The following is a 19,362-nucleotide window of genomic DNA, read 5'->3' as shown; positions in this document are numbered from 1 at the left end:
AACTGCCTCCCCAAGAGCCATAATTCTCTTACACTCGTTCCTCATTTCAGCTGCTCTTCGGGAACGAAATGCCCACAGCACTAAGGCTGCATTCATGTTACATTTCTTCTTCCAACAAAGTTGGAAAGTGTCACATAGACCTTTGCGGACACTAGTTTAACAGGTACTTTAAACAATATATGGCCCTCCATGTTTACATGATTTTTAGATACTTGGCAGTCCCTCTAGCTGCACTGGCAGTCAAAATGAACAAGGCTTTGCTTAAAAGCATTTAATTGGATAAGCCAAGTGTCTTTGCCTCCGAAAACATTTATCAGCAGTGTCCTCTCAGAAATATAAAAACGTCTTTGAGCAGAAACTGCAAAATGAAAAAAAAAGTAAAGTTTTTAACTGAAATGATTTTTTTATCTCCTTGAGAACCGTTTTGTTCAGGACTCGCATGTGATTTTGTGCTGGAAACCTACATTACCTACAGTACCTACAACATTAATGAATGTTTAAGGTGCAAACCAGGAGATAAACAGTTCCAGTCATAGCAGCAAGGTCATGCCTAGGCATAGAATTAATTGTTCAAAGGAGGTGCAGAATAACCTTTCTCTTGCCTTGGAGATAAATCTAGCAGCTCCTCTGAGCCACTACTTAGGAATGTTCCTGGGATAGGGCTCTGATAACCAGGATGCCCTGGCATTCCAATACCCATATCAGGGCATCATGAAATGAATTCATCCCTAACTCTGCAGTGACATAATGGCCAAATCGGCCCCTCTCAGTCTGCAGTTTGATGAGAAATGTACATCTAGACTTCTTACCACCTGGACATCACCTGTCATAAACCTACTGACAGGGCTGGAATGACCTACAGTACCAGAAACACACAACATGGGTTTAGAGCTACACCTGATGATGTCATGACCAACCATGACCCTTAGTGACGTAACATAAGTTTCTGAGCTGGCTCTCTGAGGCCCTGGCAGGCCGACTACAAACTAGCCACGTGACTGTAACCACTGCTGCCCACCCCGAACAGCTAAAGCCATGGAATGTAGCCAGAATCTGTCCCATCGTCACAGAGCTTCGCAGCTGTGATCCTGCCAGATAGCTGAAATCATATAGTGGAACGTTTCTCCACACAACTGTATCAAAGGAGCCAGTAAAGGTTGATTCTACGCTGAAAAGTAGAAAGGACAAACACAGCCCTCCAGCTGTTGAGGATTCCTCAGGTGTTAGAGAGTGTAAGGTGGCTGGAACAGGAAGCCCAGGCCTGTGTTTCCAGCACCAGCTGACTGTGACCCTCCCAGGGTTAAACAGCTTTGCTTAATGGGTGGGAGGGTATCATTCAGACAAAAGCAGCTCAACGGCTGTATGCTCATTCCTTAATGGATTAGAAGGAAAAGGAACAACCAGCCTATTGCATACACTAGAGTTGATTATGTTCCAAAATACAATGCATGATGGAATCAACCGGTGATGTTCTCAACACCAATGGGGATCACACCTTTCAAGCCAAAACTGCAAAGGAGTACAATATGACAAGTCCAGCACTTTTCTTTATCAGAAAGGATGATATCCCAACTAAGGTGATTTTGAATAATAGGCAGAGCTTACATTTCTTTCATGTTTATTCTATAAATTACTACAAAGATTCAATTTTTTACCTAGGCAGAAGAACAAATGCAGCAGATCTAACAATATTTGAAGTATTTATTTACAAACAGGTTTTAAAGCAGTGTTCTAAATTAGGATCAAATAAGATTCCTTGCTTAGTGGGAAGTTCTAATCTTTAGAAGAAAAAAAAACTTCATTCTGTCTGATTTTTCTTAACATGTGTGCTGCAAAAAAAATGCTGGAAGACTTTCGAACTACATAACTGGCTTGGCGGTGACCTAATTCAGCAAATATTCTCTTCAGAGCCCACAACAGCAGGGCAAGGCTGGGGCTCCTGTAGTGCTGTTTGGGGGGGAGAGGGAATATGATTAACAGGGTGCCACAAAGAAGAGGGCTAAAAGACGTTACAGGGGAAAAGAAGTACCCGCACCCCAATTTCTAAAGGTCAACGGAAACGGTCAGAGGAGTGACGCCAGCAAGACACAACACACATATACACATCAATGTAATTTTTGAAAAAGTAGGTGGAATTTATTGGTGGGTAAAAAAACTTAAATTAAAAACAAAAAGCTCTGATAGTTGTCTTCTGAATTACCAACTTTTTTTCAATTCTCTGTAAAATTTTCTCTGAGTTTCAATTTTCTCATTGCCTTTATGAGACAATATTTTAGGGAAATCAACACTTGACACTATCCACCAATTTAAAGCAGAGAACAAGCTGTAAATGCAGAGTCTTTGGCTTTACAGTTTCTAAACCCAGTTCTGTAATCTGCCATCACTTGTCTAATGAACATGGATAAATCTTTAAGCTGCATTTTCTTTGCACAATTTTTTTTTGAGGCTTTGTTTTGCATATGTGTATTTGTGATGGATTGAATCCATGATACCGATTTCATTTTTCCAGGATCATGAGCTGCCTGAAAGATTAATCAGAGGCAGCCCATGTTGTCCCAGACTCATGGTGAACTGCCTGTGAAGTGAAACAGACATTAAACAGGACAACAAGGCCTGCGTGGACTGGGGGGCTGGGGGCTGGCTCCTTATTCTGGTCAAAATGAGTCACAGCAGACTCCAACTGGAATTGTGCTCCATCCACCATTTTCAAGATGTCTCCACTCCTCACTAATCCCATATTGCACAGGAGAGCCAGGTCCCGGTTGTTTTGCTTTGAAACAGAAAACGTGGACTGAGACACCAAGTAACTGTTAACGTCCTAGTTACTGGTTACTAGATTTTGTAAAAACTGATTTTGTCTCTGGAGAGGCACAGTGCATGTGACTGCGACAAAAAGACACGAGTGAACATTAGCTAAGGAACTCATTTCGTAATGTTGAGGGCAGTGGACCACAGAGGTCCAGTCCAGACACAGACCGCAGTTCATTGGATGCTGATGAAGAAACATCATGATCAAAGACGAAAATCAAAGTTCTGATTTGTGGCATGCATTAGGAGAATAATTGGATTAAGCAAGTGCTGATCTCAACATAAACCCAGGCAATCAGTTTAAAGACCATCTGCAAGCCAATCAAATGAACGAGCCATTAGAAGGTTTCACCATTTTTGCTGCCTCTAAGATTTTCTTTTCGATTTCAACGGAACAGATACCCTGAGACAGAAGGAGAGCACAAAACTCAAAGCGTACACAGATTTTTTTTTTATGTCTTTTGCCCCTGTTCTCCAGAAAGAGAAAGCCAACAATAGAAGAATCAAGCCACTGGATTTCTGTGCTGAATTACTCCGGTACCATTCTAAATCCTGTCGGAGCTCAGCTCCAGTGTTGGGATTATTGGTTCCTGCAGCTCTAGTGTACGCTACAGCTGTGTGATGGCGTTCCAGTTCAGGGGATCCTGCCAAGTTCTCTAACCCCACAGCGGAGATCTGGCAGGAACGGGCGGGCTGCTGACTGCCAGCACAACACAAGCAACAGCCCAGTTACTTCAGTAGTGAAGGATTAAAGGAAAAAGAGAAATAAACTCCCAGTTTGCAGGCTTGGAGCCACGAGCCTGGGGGAATCTCTTCAGCACAAATACTGCCCTTGCTTTAGCAGACAGTAAGCGGGCTACCACTGAACAGTCCTCTCACACATACCTTTTACATTCCTTCTCCCATTCGTCTTTCAGATGTGGAAACGTACAGTAAGTGTTGCTAGGAATTTAAAAAAGTACCCCGATTTGTTTTATTTTTAAAGGTGCCAAAGCAACAGAACTCCAAACCTTATCACAGCACTTACAAAAACATTAACCACCTGAGACATTAATTTATTTAGTCAAAACTGCCACACATTTGTAGTGTATTTTCCTGCTGTTATTCTTATAATAAATCCTCATTCATCTAAATCATGTATATCAATTGATGGTTAAACCCTGTAACAGACACTTAAGCTCATGTTATCTAGAAAATAAAAAGTATTTTTTTTTTAATTCACCAATCAGCCCTGCAAAAATGTAAAGCCAGGTTTAACAGATAATCTGCAGATACAGAAACTAACCACAGCGAGCAGGGAGCCTTTTCAGAAACCCTTTTCTGGAACAATCATCTAAGCCACAGAGAAGAATAGTTCTTTTTAAAGACTGTTAAGAAAGTGTGGGTGTGGGCACGAGGGAATTGAATAATGCAGTGTCATTATAAAGTCTTTTGATTCAAAAATAGATGGCTCACTTTCTTATTTCACGTCGCCTTTTTTACCTAGAAACTGTTTTCAACCATCCCTTACTCAGTATGTAAAATGTAAAAAGCTCCTTTAAAACACGAAACTTCCCTGCAAGTCTTCCCTGCGAGACGCGTGGTCAGGGATGATAACACTGCTCACCAGTAGATCCCGGAAGTGTCCGCCAACCACAAGAAACAAAGAATCACATGGCCTGGTCGTCTGGTTCATTCCAGGAGGGGTGGGTGCAGGTTTCAGAACTCTGCAGCTCCGCATTACTGTGCTACAGCATGGGATATTTCGTCATTCGAGTGAACCAGACAAAGGGTGCTACTAAGTACCTGTTTAAACAGATCTCTGTAAAAACAGATCACAGGGAAGTATTTAGTTCTTCATATTTTAATACCAAGTCATGTACTGTTAGATTATGAGATATTTTTCTAGGTCCTGTGTCCTGCATTCTTAAGATCTTCTAATGATCTCATCCTTTTAGATTTCACAGAGGTAAAGGACTATCATTACTCCAAATCCTTCCTGTGCTGATGCTGAAAGTGCAAACTCAGGCCTGTCCTGACAATTGCGTGAGGAATGTTCACAGTCTTGCCTTCAATTAAGTAAATGTTTGCACTACGGTGCTAAAGCACATATTTTACAGGTGCTCTCTACATAAGAGGTATTGAAGAAATGACTGGGATAGACTTAGGACTCCACTCAGCTGTCCCATTCCCTGGGTGAAATTTCAAGGTTTAAGCACATTCAAATCAAATTCAAACGAAAATGAGAAAAAGATCAAATCTAGGCCTAACCCCCCAGTAAAAGCACAACGCCCCTCGCAATGTAATCCCAATAAACGCATTTTGCTGTAAACAGACCTCCTCTCGCACTGAGGGCTCTCATCCGGTTTCTAACAGTATATTTGCATTACAGAAAAGAGCTGCAGCGTAAGTTATCACAATACATTACTCACTGCACACTATTCAAGACGCCTCAAAATCTCTTTTAATTTTGACTGCTCTAGACGGGTAACAACTTTGAGAAAGTTCCAGTCCTGCCATCAAGTATTTTTCAGCAGTTTCCAAGGTTTTATTACACACAGGTTCATTTGACACAAGCACCTTATTTGAAGGCCGATTTCAGAAGTCAAAAGCAGTCCTATTTATGAAGGGAATGCCCGATGACAGCTCTGAACATGGAACTTTCCCCTTTTATGGCGAAGTGGCGGGCCAGCAAGAAATTTAAAATCCTGCAACACCGACCCCCACACCCAACCCCTTCCTCTCACAGCATGTAGCTGTTCCTCCAGGCTCAGGCTCAGCCTCTGACCCAGTGTTTATCTGCCTTGCTCACATGTTGCCCTACCCAAGATGGTGGAACACAGAAATATAAGAGATACTTTATGCTCAGAAACACAACCGCATTACAACCATCAGCAATTCTATGATCTTTCAGAGCCATATTTTTTTAAAAAAGCAGAAGATTCTACAACACAAATGTAAGTTGCACTTCAAAAGGGGGAAATATCTAAACGTACACATTGTGTGCACTTTTGTTAATTACTCAAGACTAGAAATTAAGTTTTAAGAGCTGTTTAACCATGAAGGATCTTGCCCAGTGTGATTTGTCATTTCTGGGTGCCTTCTTCTCCTTTTGACAGTCTGCCAGGGCTCTTGTTATTCCAAAGACTCTCTTTGCTACTGAAACTCCCCTCTGCACTGGAGCTTTAGTAAAGGTTCGTTGTTTTTAATAGTAATAACTGCACTTGTAGTAGGACATTAAAGAACAACACCGTACAATCTAATAAAAACCGAACCCACGTGTGCAATAAGAATGTTGAGCTCATGATGCCACAGAGATTTTATAACAAGGCATTTGCGCAGCTCAACGCCAGCCACAAAGGGAAGATACTGTGAATACTAAACAAAGGGTTAGGCCCAGCTGGAACAACACAGTAGAATTTTCAGAAGATTCACACATCCTAAAGAAGCCAGTGTTAACATCCCACTTATTTAACTATGAGCCCTTTGAATTTGCACATTTCAGTATTGTGTGGCATGCCTTTTGATTTCCAAGCATTATCTACCATAGTCTCACATACAGTATGTCCAAGCTGCCGGCCAAAATTCTTTGTTCTCAGGGTCCGTTCAGACAGTTCTGACCGAGTCTTGTCCTGTTGCTGAGTCCTTCCCATAAGTCACGGTTTGTTTGAATAACTTCTGCTTGACTAATTCACATTTAGTCAGATGAAGTTTGTTATGAGAAAGATAGATAAAACAAATGACAAGCCCGAGGGCAGCACCTTCTTCTACATTTCCGGATTTTCAAAGACAATGATTATAATAGTTGTGCATTCATTCAATTTCTGTCTGCAGACATTAGACAATAATTCCCTTATTTGAAAGGGGTGTGAGGGAAGTGTGAAATAATTAATGTTTAATACAGACTAATGTCAGACACAGTTACTCATGTGCGTGCATACTGGAATACACAGGTTCATATCATGTTCACAGCACCAACCACAGGCTTGTAACTCGAGAGCACTGCATCTCCACTTACTTTTCTGGAAGACATGAAAGAATGGTGACAGGTAGTGCCAGCAGACAAGGTCAGCAGCTTCTATTTGTTAAACCTTACAGCCACACTAAACCAGCTGTCTGCCAGCAGACTTGGACTACTCACATTGATATCTAGAGGTCATAATGACAACTCCAAATCCAATATCTCAGCAAAGGCTGGTGAACTGTTTCTACTGCCTGCTACAGCTTTTGGTTTGGTCATCAACTGATGACTTTCACTTCGGCTCAAGCTGTTCTTGAGCTTAGTAACAGCCTTGCCCACAAGAGCAGATATAAAGCATGCTTTGTGGGCGCGTTGTAGCCCACCTGTAACGACTGCTCACGGTCTGCTCTGGCAGGCACAGGAGTAGGAAACGCAGGGCTAACCCTGCCCCAGAGAAAAGGTAAGGTCAGTGTGATAATATCTCCCACGACCAACAAAACACAAACAACGGCACAGCTATGATTCAGAAAACTGGCTGCAGTCAGTTCCATCTTATTGGAATTGCAAAACAAAAGGCTTGTTCTTTGCCCTAATGCCTCTCAGAACTCTTTCTCAAGCTTACTTTTGTTTTCACCATTCTGGTTCAGTCAGTGATAAAAAACGGAGAGTCTTGAAAGGAATAAGGGATTCTGTTTTCTTTTCAGTGGCCATTTTAGAACTTATCAATCTCCAAACACTTGTGCAGAACTTTTTAGGATTTAAAAAAGTAAGCCTATTGATATGACAAACACAAATTAACAAGCAAGCTTATCAGTTGCATACATTTTGAATGTCATTTAAAAAAAACTACAATACATTATAGTTTTGCCAAACCTTTTATTCCAAGGCACTTTTCAAATAGTCTAAATACTTTATTGATAGAACCTGCTCAGATTTATATTGAAACACTTTTGCATCCCACAATGAACCATCTACACACCCTAGAGAAAACATCATTGTAAGTATTCTTGAAGAATTTAACAACAGATTCTAACAGCTCAGATTTAGAAGCCTGATCTACTCATTGAGCTCGGGATGTCACCTGACAAGCCTTATCAACAGGCCAAGCAAACTCCCCTGAGAACAACTGAACACTCATTATCAACTGTACAGCAAAATTACATCAAGATGGGTTTATCCAAATCAGGTTAGGCATTTTATCATCAATGGATTAGTGGATGTGACAATACTGAAAACACTCTTTAATATTCTTTTTGTGCCTTATCAAAATTTTGTTACAATAAATAAAATTAATCTAGCCTGAAAGAATTTCCTGATGTTTTTAACGGCACTAGATTGGAAGTATCTGCACACAATATTTAAATAATTTAAAGAAGCCTCGAGCCACAACTTCCTATTTCTACAGATTTCCTGTCCAAGTGCTGACCAGCATCATCCTCAGCTATCTTGGCTCTTGAAAAGAATAGCCTACATTTAAATGCTTTCGGTTTGTTTCTGCTAACTTGTTTAATGCTGACTTCATGTTTCTATGTATGATTTACATTCAAAGCCTCCAACAGCATCAGCTCCCCCTTAGGATCATATGAGGTCTACAAATGCCATAAGTTGTTTTCCTGCCTTAATGAAAGACAACACTTAAAAGTCTATCTTTATTTTCATAGCTTGGCTTCAGGTTTCGGTCATCTGCAGGATCGGGCACTGTGCACATACAGATTTCTAACAGCTTTTCCCAGCTGACAGAGATGGGGAATTGGACATGTTTCCTGCAGTGACAGATAACTGGGGGGTCTGTCCTGGTGAGGCCAGGAGGACTCAGGAGTGATCAAGTGAGAAGGAACCCAAAGGGACTATTACTACTATCCTATTGCCTGCTGATTAATTTGCACCACGCATTAAGGAAGGGCGAGTCCCAGGCCGATAATATTTTCACAGCTCTGCTACAGCGCCATATATACTCTCGTGTCTCCTGTCATAAGCCTGTCAGGATCCCTCATGCTGATACAAATGCACTCCTGCTTCACTAAACAGTGAAGCACTTCTCCTCTCTGATTAAGAAACTATTCATTCTTCTACATCACTAAAGAATATCGCACCTTAAAGATCTGTCTAAATGTGTAAGTACGCAATGCCAGTTTAGTATTTTCCTTTTCTTTTGTAGTTTCCACAAACAAAAGACATTAACTTAAAGCTGTTAATTGAACCGAAAAAATGAATGAATAAAACTAACTGTAGCCCATTCATTTTACTTCACACTGAAACTGAAGGTAGCAGTATAAATGAATTATGTGAAAATAAAATTATGCAGTATGCTAATCTCACCAATAATCTAACACTTTAAACTCTCCCTGCTAACAACAAACAAAAAGATTAGTCTGGGAATATGCTTAATTCATGATTTCTTGTCCTTTCAGCTGCACTGCCTGTCCCAGACAGATAACCTCACAATGCATGATATTGTTAAACAGGATATGATTCATTATGGTAAAGAATTCATGTATCAATGCTTAGAACCTACCAGTGGCAGGGAAAGTCCTCCAACAGACTTTGATGACACTAGAATTAGAGGCTATAATACTGAAAGAAAATGATTCTTTAAAAAATACATTTACTGACTAAATCCACTCTTTTGTAAGAACCCTTCTGAAAAGGGCTGACAAAGGCAAACGAGATAACATATCATTGGTAGAAAAGTTAATCTTTGCAAACAAATCTCTTCACTCTTCACTTGTGTCTTTTAATGGAAAAGGTGCATTTTGATCCATTATTGTAATATTTCTTTTCCATGGCTACCATGAACAAAACACAATAGATTTTGTGTGCTTTCTTGGGTTTATACAAGCAATTGATTGAACTCCAAAAAATGAGTCAAAGCACCCTGGCTTTCCCATTATTGTCACACTGAAATCTAGGGCTCAGTGAGCAATATCTCCCGCAATGCACTCGATCATCTGAAATCTTCCCCACAGCTCCTGCATCCAGGAATGGAAAAATAATTTCATCAGACGTCCTTATGCTCTTTGGAATCATCTTAATGGAATATGTTACTCCAGGTTTCAGAAACTTAAGCCTAATATCTTGCAAAATTAATGACAAGTGAGATCTCCAAGGCAAAATGGGTTGAGAATGTGGGATGCAATGCACGCTCCCTTTAATTAATATCAATTATTCTTATGTTGTCTCTAAATTTAATAGCTGACAATACTGGAGAGGACTAGGGGTTGTCTGTCCAAGTGTAAGAAGCAGCATGAAACTTGTTTGCTGAAGGCTGATAAAAGAAGATTTGTTGGAGGCTAAGACTTTCCTGGAAGCTAAGTGTTTGAAGGGGTGATATGGCTAGGGGGCACAGATTTTGTGACTGTATTATATAATGTTTTACAGCAAAAGTCACTCTCTCATTAAATAAATAATCCTTTCACTTATATGGTGTTTTTCATTACACTCCATTCAAAGAGAGTGTACCACGACCAGTGTGCAGCCCCACCTGGATGATGCACTGGCAGCCATAGTGCGCCAGTACGCTCCCACACACCAGCTCTCAGTGGGGAGGAGAACATGTGATGAAGCCAGTTCAGAGAGGGGGATTATTAGAAGGCCATGACTAGTAAAGGACAGGCGGGAATTTGCCCAGGAAATCAGGGTTAACTCAACCACTCTTTTTGCGAAACGCCCTAGGATTTTTAATGACCAACAAGAGTCAGGACCTCGGTTTTACATCTCAGATGAAGAACGGCGCCTTTTTTTACAGTATAGTGTCCCCATCATTCTACTGGGGCATGATGTCCCACACACACTGCAGGCTGAGCACTCCCTACTGGTCCCACTAAGACCTCATCCAGCAGCAACCTCAGCTTTCCCAGCTAGTGGCCAGGCTCACACCTGCTGAGCTTCAGTGTGCTGACAATTGTGATCTGCATGGTGCTAGTGAACACTATCACTCTAGGATGTTTCCTTCAGATTTTCAAAAAATCTGAAATGCAACCCAAAGATAGCACATTCTATGGTAGCTTCCTTTCAGCCAATAAGTTAAACCAAGGTCCTGTGTACTTTCTGAAGTGAAATAGTAAGACTGTTTACCCAAGTACCCAGGCAGAGCTTCACTCACTGCATGCACAATCTGCTATGCAGTGGGGGCTCCTGATGCACAATGGTAGCTGTAGAGAGCTTTGGGATCCCTTGAGTTGAAACGCATCAATTAAGTCGCTTTTTGCCTAAATATGAGTTAGTTAAAAACCAGTACACTGGCTTTAAGAATGTCTGTGGTGGCTTTTAGACATTAAAGTGTTCAGGTTCAAGTAAAAATGTATTTATGGGAGACAAATCATTCTGAAGGAAGCATTTCTAGCCCTTCTGAACCTAGCATATCTAAGCTCATCAAATAGAAAAATAACTCTTACTGCCCCTTCGGCTTTAAAAATGTCTCCTAGAGATACCCAGGGCATCCATCACTAGCTAATCCAGGTCAAAATATGGTTACAGTCAGGAATGGTAATGTGAAAATGCTGTTTATTTTTTAAAACAAGCTGCCAAAAATCTTTAAAGAATTATCCACTGTAGATCTCACATTGAAACTTAAATGTCACAATATATGTCTTAAATATTATTATATGTACTGTATCTAGGTTACTGCATAAAGTGCACTACATTAAGAATCATAAACTCATATAGACCTAATTGAAATCCACACACGAATGCTGATCTTTAGGTTTTTGTTAAAAAAACAAACCTAATGTTATGTCGTTTTTAGAGAAATCATTAAAACAAGTATGAAAGAATTAATCTTTTATATTCTATTGTTAATGGAAGATTAGGGCAACAGACTCACCCACTGCATCCTGTTTTTATGGAAAAATTAATTTAATTCCACAGAGCCCTGGGCATACCTAATGACCATGAGCGCTAAAACAAACACTGCCCCGAGATTTACAATCAACGGTACAAAATGCAATTTACAACTCACAGTTCCACTGGGTCCTCCAGTCCACGTTCATTGCTCTGTGCCTCTCCTGTGTTACTGTCACACTAATCATTTCAGAAACGCAATTAACACAGAGAGAACACATTTCTATTTGTGAGGCAACAGATCTTTAGCAGGAATCACGGTGCGTAACACCGAACACTGTGGCAGACTGTAACTGCAATTAAATGTAGAAAGGTGTATTCTTTTCTAAAATACAAAAATAAGTTTAGAAACGGATGTTTCACCAGAAATATTTTAGCCCCAACTATTTCATCTTAGGATAAAGTAAAAGATACAGTGCAAATACATGAGAAAAATCTAACATCTGAGAGCACGTTATATATAACATTATATTATAATGTTATATATAACATTATATACATAATTAAAAACAGATGTTTATCAGGACATGCAATATCAAGGGAAAGTAGTTTTTTTTAACATGTTTAGATATGAAGTGGACAACTGGCTTCACAAATCATTGCTTACTGGCAATAATTTGTCTTCCGGGATCTAGTGCAGTATTGCTTTTTTTCTGTCACTTCATTTGTCTGTAAGGTGCATTTTCAAACCTACTCCCCACTAAAGGGATTAAAACCTGAAACACTTCTCACAAGCCCACTTTGTGCTAAACTGCAATTGGTTTAAAAAAAACTCTTGGCCTGGGCTAAATTTTTCAATGCATGAAACTAACCAGAACTACAGCACAAGTAAAATCAGATTTAAGACGAGCATTATTTTTGGTTCCTTCGGTAGAGAAGTTATTACAACAGCATTTTTTAAAGGTGCAGGTGCTGTAAGTGATTTGCAGCATAAATAGAGAATAAATCCTATCAACCCAAGTCCTTGAGAAATATGAAGCTGCATAAGGAATTTAAAGAAACATTCATTAACATGACAATCAGAAGGTTTCGTAGCTCCCTCGACCCCAGAACACTTTTTTTCAGCCCAAGATTTAATATCCGACTGTCTGAAGTAAGAGATGTTTACCCTTCAGTATATCAGAGTGGACACTGTGGGGTCATTAAGCAATGATGAACTGCGTTGCCACCATTATGTTGCAGGAGCTAAACTAATCCAGTCATGTACAAAATGAACAGAAAGATTTGCAGAACATGATTTATCAGCCACACTCAGCCTTGAGCTGGTAGGATGTTTATTTCACGGAGTAGGAATGGGGCTTTAGACAATTGCTCAAATAATGGATAGGCTGCCAGTTCTATTTCATAGCTTCTCTCACCAATTGTTCCTTCTTGACGTGCGCAGTCATAAATAACTCCTAATTGCTAAAACAGAACTGGATCGCTTTAAAGTCTAGATGCCTGCTTTAAATCAAGGGCAAAAGGGACAGACACTGTGAAAAAAGCTACCTTGCTCAGTTAAAGCAAAGCCTGTATCTAATAAATGTTTGTTTTGTTAAGAAGGTGTGCTTTTTTGTAATTTGTTGACTAAAAATAACTACAGTGTGAGCCAACATCATTGCTTTGTAAAACAAAGAGAAAAAAACCCCTACAGTATACAGCACATTGAGCTCTTTTATTTTTCAAAGAATGGCTGGCAAATTTAAGGTGAAACAGTAATAATATTTTTCTTCACAAAAATAATATTAGTAGCCTCATTTCCATTTAATACTGCTGGGAAGGTTGTCAAATTTTTCCCCTGTACACAAAAACACATCCAATGACAAAATAGCACTAATAGCATTATCCATAATAGCACTTAATAGCACTAAAAAGAGCAAAAAGGTAAATACAAATATGGGGTAAGTAAATCTCTAATATTCTGCATCTGATTACACAACATCTGATTCACACGGGTGCTTGACATTATTTTGTATCATACGTACTCTGGAACACATTAACTCAGAGACTGCCCTGTACTGGTATTCTATCCTAGATAAATTTTAGGTTTTTCATTTCAATATAAACTTCACTAAAATCATAGAAGATTCCAGTCCAGCAAGCAGTACCTTAACCACCAAAATACAACCTTAAATCTTACCGAATCAGCTCCTAGTCGGTGACACACATCTCTAGCCAGTTACCATCTTGCTTTAAAAACCAGTCTACTAATCTGCCTATTAAACAGGCTCATGCTCCAAACATCAAAGCTTCCAAGCACTTTAAACTTGAACACGCCAGGCATCCTTCCTGGATTGTCTTTCAGAAATGAATCAATGTCTTTACCTGCAGCTTTCAACCTCATTAAAAAAAAAAGTGCCAAAACCACATGCACATGTAAAAGACTGTAGGAGGTACGTGCTGTAGTAGTCCTGATTTAATGAATTAAAGAAATTCCATTACATCTCATTGCACAATACATTAGCAGGGGGAAATATCATTTCAAGGGTTATTTCAGAACCATTCATATATCGATTTTCTTCATATCAGAGAGAAGAAGAGTCAGAGGTCCTGCTCCAGGATGCACTTTCTTTCACAAAGACAATGAGGCAAAGACCCGCTACAAGGCAGATTCTGGCCAAAAAGCAGGACGGGGTGAGAAGAACTTATTACAAATGAGAAGGAGATTATTACAAATGCACATCATGCTCACCACTAAACATTTCTGTGGTTGTTAGTACCGCTGGTGTTTTAGCATAGCTTTGCCTCTCTGATATTAAGAATATTACACGTTTTATAAAAAGACGCGCTGTCAGATTTGGGGATAAACTGATTGCAACATGACCAGATCTAAAGTTAAAACCAGGGCCCAGCCTTGGTAGACCACACTTGTGGCAGTAAGTAACGGCAGAGGCAGCCCGTTTCCTGTGTAGCAGAGATGACTCATGTGACAGGTGCCACATCCTCCAGTGACATCACACAGAAAAGCCCTGCCAATTGCAGAAGTTTGGGAAGTCTTCATTAGAAACTCAGCTTAAACCTGCCCTGTCCCCCAAACAAATATGTGCAAATGAAGAGATAAACCAAACGAAACCAAGAGAATCCGTCTGCAGAACTGGATCCTAGGCAAAAAGTAACCGATTCGTACCACTTTCTCACTTCCCTGGAGACCACAAGGGTAATGTAATCACCCCATGTGCCAGGACACCTTACGGACTACACAACTGAAAAAGGAATGAAAAACAGTGCTTTTAAAAAAGGTTTCTCTGCCATTCAGGTCTTAAGGAAAGAAAAAGTGCTTGAAATGTTTTTAGCTCCTGCTACAAGAAAAAGAGAACATAAAGCACATTTAAATGCAAATAAAATTAATAATATTAAAGCAATGTTATTTCACAGTATAAAAATTAGATTAGTAAAAATTAAAATCTATATTTACATGGGCAACTATGTCACAGCAACCTGAGAAGGCCAAAATACTACTTTCTGTATTCCTATTTTCTGCGACCAAGATAATACATTTTTTTTAAAGTATGATTTCAGAGTCGTGTCAGTCACTATGTTCCCTATGTAAGCCAAGTGACTCACTTTTTACATTTCTATTTGCATGTGATTAAATTCCTACCCAGGTATTACTTGTTGCTTCTCTTTCGCTATTTCCTAGCAAGCAGATCCTGTTTCTTCAGCAGCAGGAGCATGATCAATTGAGCAGACACATCCTGCTGTCCACTGAAAAATGACTCGGGTTTACAGAAAAAGCACCTGGCACTGATAGGCCACTCGTCTCTTCAGGAAAGGAAGGTGATGAGTTACACGTCTAATAATGAACTGCACATTGTATAGAAAAATCCTTATTTAACTCTGTTCCTTTTCCAGGAACTTCATTTCATATCTGGATGGTCTGCTAAACTGCTAAACTCATTTGGTAAACCTTTGATTTTCAATGAGAGTCTCCAATCTCCAATGAGTGCAAAAAATGTTTGGAACATAGATGAGAAAATACAAATATAGTAAATATTTTTTAAACTCTCCTAGATTTTGATGTTTGCATCCACTATAAGCTAGAAATTCTAAGGTAGACCTTTAGGTAAATTTTAGGAAAACTAAACATTTTGCTAAATGGACTCCACTTTGCTAAATCCAAATAAGATTCATATGATTGTCCAAAAACTAATATTTCTTTCACTCTTCCACAGAAGTGTGGCTTCAACTGAAGGTGAATTGTTACTTTCAACAAATGAAGTATAATGAAGATTTTATTTGCACCACTGAAATGTACCATTGTGGAGGCATTAAGCAAACCTTTGCTAAAGCCTGTTAATGTTATCAGATGGTTCCTAGCCGTAATCCCTGTTCAGTGGAGTTTCTCCAGAGTGACTCATACGCAATTTATTGGCCTAAGTGCACTGGCAGCCTGACACAGGAATAATTGGCCGTCGTTGGCTTCTCCTGATGTCCCACAGCGAGTTCTACTAACCATACCTTCCATAATACAGCCAGATGCAGATGTGCCAGGGCAATCCCAGGTTTCGAGACTTCACTTTTTAAGACGCAGACCTAGCCAGTGAATGTTTGTACGTTTAGAGAAAAATAAAATAAAGACTGCTACTGCACATGGTCCAAAACCTAGGCATATTTTCTTACAGGTGGGCTAAAAACGCATTTTGTTAATACTTCACATTAGGGTTTGACAGAAAGACATGCTCACACACCCCATTATTCAATGGAATGTGTGATGCATATTGCTGCATAAAGCTATAGCCTTTCACTGCAATACTGAACCCACAACAGCTTCACACATTTCTCTTATCTGGTCAGAAGCCCCCTGCTCACTCTTGTGTTCTTATCACACTGCCTGTACAAACTGATAAACACAATGACTGGACAAAGCCTTTATCTCAGGATTCCACTACCTACAGAATACAGAACCTATTTTTACCTTCTACTGTATACAGTCTTAATATTCATATTCTAAGCACCGTATTCTAAGTTAACTAATATGCACTCTTTGTTAAACATACATTACCAATGAATAATAAACCCATTTTAACTATTATATAAAAACAGTTTTGAGATCTGAAGTACAACAAACCTTTTTTTTAGTACACTGCTTGACTGCTGCAACTCTGTATACTGTTTTATTTAGATCTGTGACACATGCTGTACTCCTTCACAGATCCTAAAAGTATATTAAGTAAAGCAACTTACTGATGGCACTACATTGCAGAAATACTAAGCTAATAATCCCTAAATAATAGCGAGATTCATAAATCCTCAATGTATTCCCACAAATAAATAATGTGTTAAAGAAAGAAACCTTTATGCTCTCTTAAAAATAGGATTTAATGCAGTTGAAGGGGCTGGACTTAAAGATTCTTCTGAAAAGTGCAACATAGTAATTTTTAGGAATTGTGTTCATTGCTGGTCTACAAGGCAGGCTGGCAATAAGTCCTGTTGTGTGCCTCCAACTGGACGTCACATTTGAACTGTCTTATCACTTTCTCAATTATTTAACAAATGAGGACGTTAACATTTACTGTAGTTGTAAACAGCAACAAACACATAGCTACAGCATAAGAATAAACAAAATGCCCTTTATTCTGAATCAATGATACTTTATTCTGACCAGCGGATCAATGAAGACCATCCTTTGGTGAAAAAGCTGGGAGAAAGATAAAGATAGAGAATGCTAGATCAGTACTAGATCACTGCTTTCCCAGGCCTATATAAAATACCGGTAGCTATTTAGAGTGGTGAATTGCTAGTAACGTCCTTTTTTCTTTTTTTGAACAAACTTCCTTTCCCGTTTACTTTACTGAATAAATAAATGAACTAGCCTCTTGTTCAGTATGTGTTCAGAATGTGTTACCAGACAAAACTCAGAAGGAATTTTCAGTGGGCCACACTTCAAAAACTAACATTTAGAGGAACCGTTACTATGATTTACCAAAGTTTATAATGATTTTTATCTCTATGTCCGTCCCTAAGTTTCACATTCGACTTTTGTTGTGTACAGTTTGGCCTACCTACTGTCATACTCCCTTTAATTAAACTGACGAGGCGGTCAGTATCTCACTTCTCTAAATGACTTGCTAGGGCGAGTCACCCAGGCGGGTCCAACATAAAGTGGGTCTCCTATATGTAAAACGCTTTTTGGGGGGTGGATGCTATTTAAATGCAAGGATGAATTAATATAATAATGTATATCCGTTGTGTAAACGTATGCCATACACCACGCAAACCTCGTCTTTAAGAAGTTTCTGGTTACCTGACTCCCCCCGCGTCGTCTAGACAGACCTCAGGTACAGTAGGCATCTTTGAAACAAGTGATATCTTACGGTCTATCCATTATCGAAAAATCACTCCTCGTGTGGCCAACAAAAAAAAGGAGATATCGTCAGCCTTCTGCCCACGCAGTGCGGGGACGTGATTTTCAATGTCCTCCGCGGACACTTACCTGCAAGTAAGGAGACGGGCAACACCACGCAGTAGAGCAGTCCACACAGCACCTGGACTTCCATAGGCGCGTCCTGGCTGAAGGCTCCTTCACGGTCCCAGCCAGCCTCCACGCATTCCCGGACTCGCAGCGAATTCCAGCAGAGCTACTCGGATTCCATTCAGAAGGCACCGCTGAAGGTAACAATCAAAAGCGCTTTTGAGAAAACTCGGAAAAGGTGGGGGGGAGAAACCGAGCCGGACCGTCACTCCATGTTACAAACTCGGCGTGCCCGCGAAGTTCATATTCAGCGGATAGTGTTCAAAGTCATCAACTCCAGTGCATCTTTTTATACATCCCCGTGACATCTCTTCCTGTGCACGCTTCTCGTCGTATTCTTCTTCACGCAAGCCAGAAGAAAAAAAAAGAGAGAGCGCATAACTTTTCCAAGAATCCCCCCCGTTTCTTCTTTCACTTCGTCCAGGGTCCTCCGCTTCGTGTGGATAGTCTCTGGGAGAAGAAGAAAAAAAAAATATCTGCATGGAAAAACTGAATCACCGGCGCTGTAATAAAAGAGCCAACTGTTCTTTTCAGTTTTTCTAAACTCACCACGGATGCGACGGCGCGTCTTACTATCTGCGGTAGTTTGGGCTCCTGTGGCGTTTTCTGCAGTTTAGTGTACACACTTGTGCTGCGCGTTCCTCGTCCTGAATAGGTAAGGCTGCCTTTGGAGTCGCTGATACGTCTACCTAAGTACTACTTTGATGCAAAGTAACTACACCCAAGACTGTGGAAGCGCCCACTGGTCTATAGCTTCCTATTCTAAATCCAGCCCCAAACTACTGCAATAATACGAGGCGCGTTGCTTCAGCTGACAGTTCTCGGGAAGACTTTTTCGTCAACTAATAATGCGTGTGATTTGGTGTTTCTGTTTGGTAACTCACGCATCCTCGAGAATTAATGACTTCATACACCGACCTGTGTGTGCGAAGCTGAATTATTTTCAGTGCACGGGCAGAAATAGTTTTGTACATTCCCCACGCTCTGATGCCATGCGTAATGACAGCATTACACCGTCTCCGGGAGAAAACGACCACATTTAAGACCTTCTGAGTAAATATCAGAGCGTCGGGTCAGTCAGAGCTGATTACTCGTACATATAAAACCATTCGTTACTGCGGGAGAAAAAAAAAATAGATGTGTGTTTTAAAGAAAACGAAGACGGAATGCCCTTGTGAGTAAATGTTCCAAGTGTGCCTACTTCAGGTTTCCTTTAGACTTTTATAATTTATCGCATTGCTTTGCTTTTCTCCGTAGTATAATCTTAAAAACGATTTTTTTCAATACTTGTAGAAGCTTGTTTTCACTCTTACCTCGGCGGGGG

The 19,362-nt window shown here is 40.0% G+C and overlaps 1 protein-coding gene across 5 annotated transcripts in view; it reads right to left on the bottom strand.

Moving 5' to 3' along the window:
* Positions 1-18,646, bottom strand: part of piezo1 (piezo type mechanosensitive ion channel component 1 (Er blood group)) — a 75,886-nt gene extending 57,240 nt beyond the window's left edge. For 4 of the 5 annotated variants that reach the window (XM_088939033.1, XM_088939034.1, XM_088939036.1 and 1 more), the window contains exon 1: positions 18,000-18,205. In XM_088939033.1, coding sequence (XP_088795159.1) covers positions 18,000-18,063 — 64 coding nt within the window. In that variant the 5' untranslated portion in view covers positions 18,064-18,205. Of the gene's footprint in view, positions 1-17,999; positions 18,489-18,587 lie in introns of those variants that run through there. The other variant, XM_088939037.1, reaches the window with a different exon arrangement.
* Between the last annotated feature and the right edge of the window lie 716 nt (positions 18,647-19,362).

Source organism: Atractosteus spatula, chromosome 21 (assembly GCF_055471065.1).
Source record: "Atractosteus spatula isolate fAtrSpa1 chromosome 21, fAtrSpa1.hap1, whole genome shotgun sequence".
In the NCBI taxonomy this organism is placed as follows: domain Eukaryota; kingdom Metazoa; phylum Chordata; class Actinopteri; order Semionotiformes; family Lepisosteidae; genus Atractosteus; species Atractosteus spatula.
This window is presented reverse-complemented; position numbering and strand designations above follow the sequence as displayed.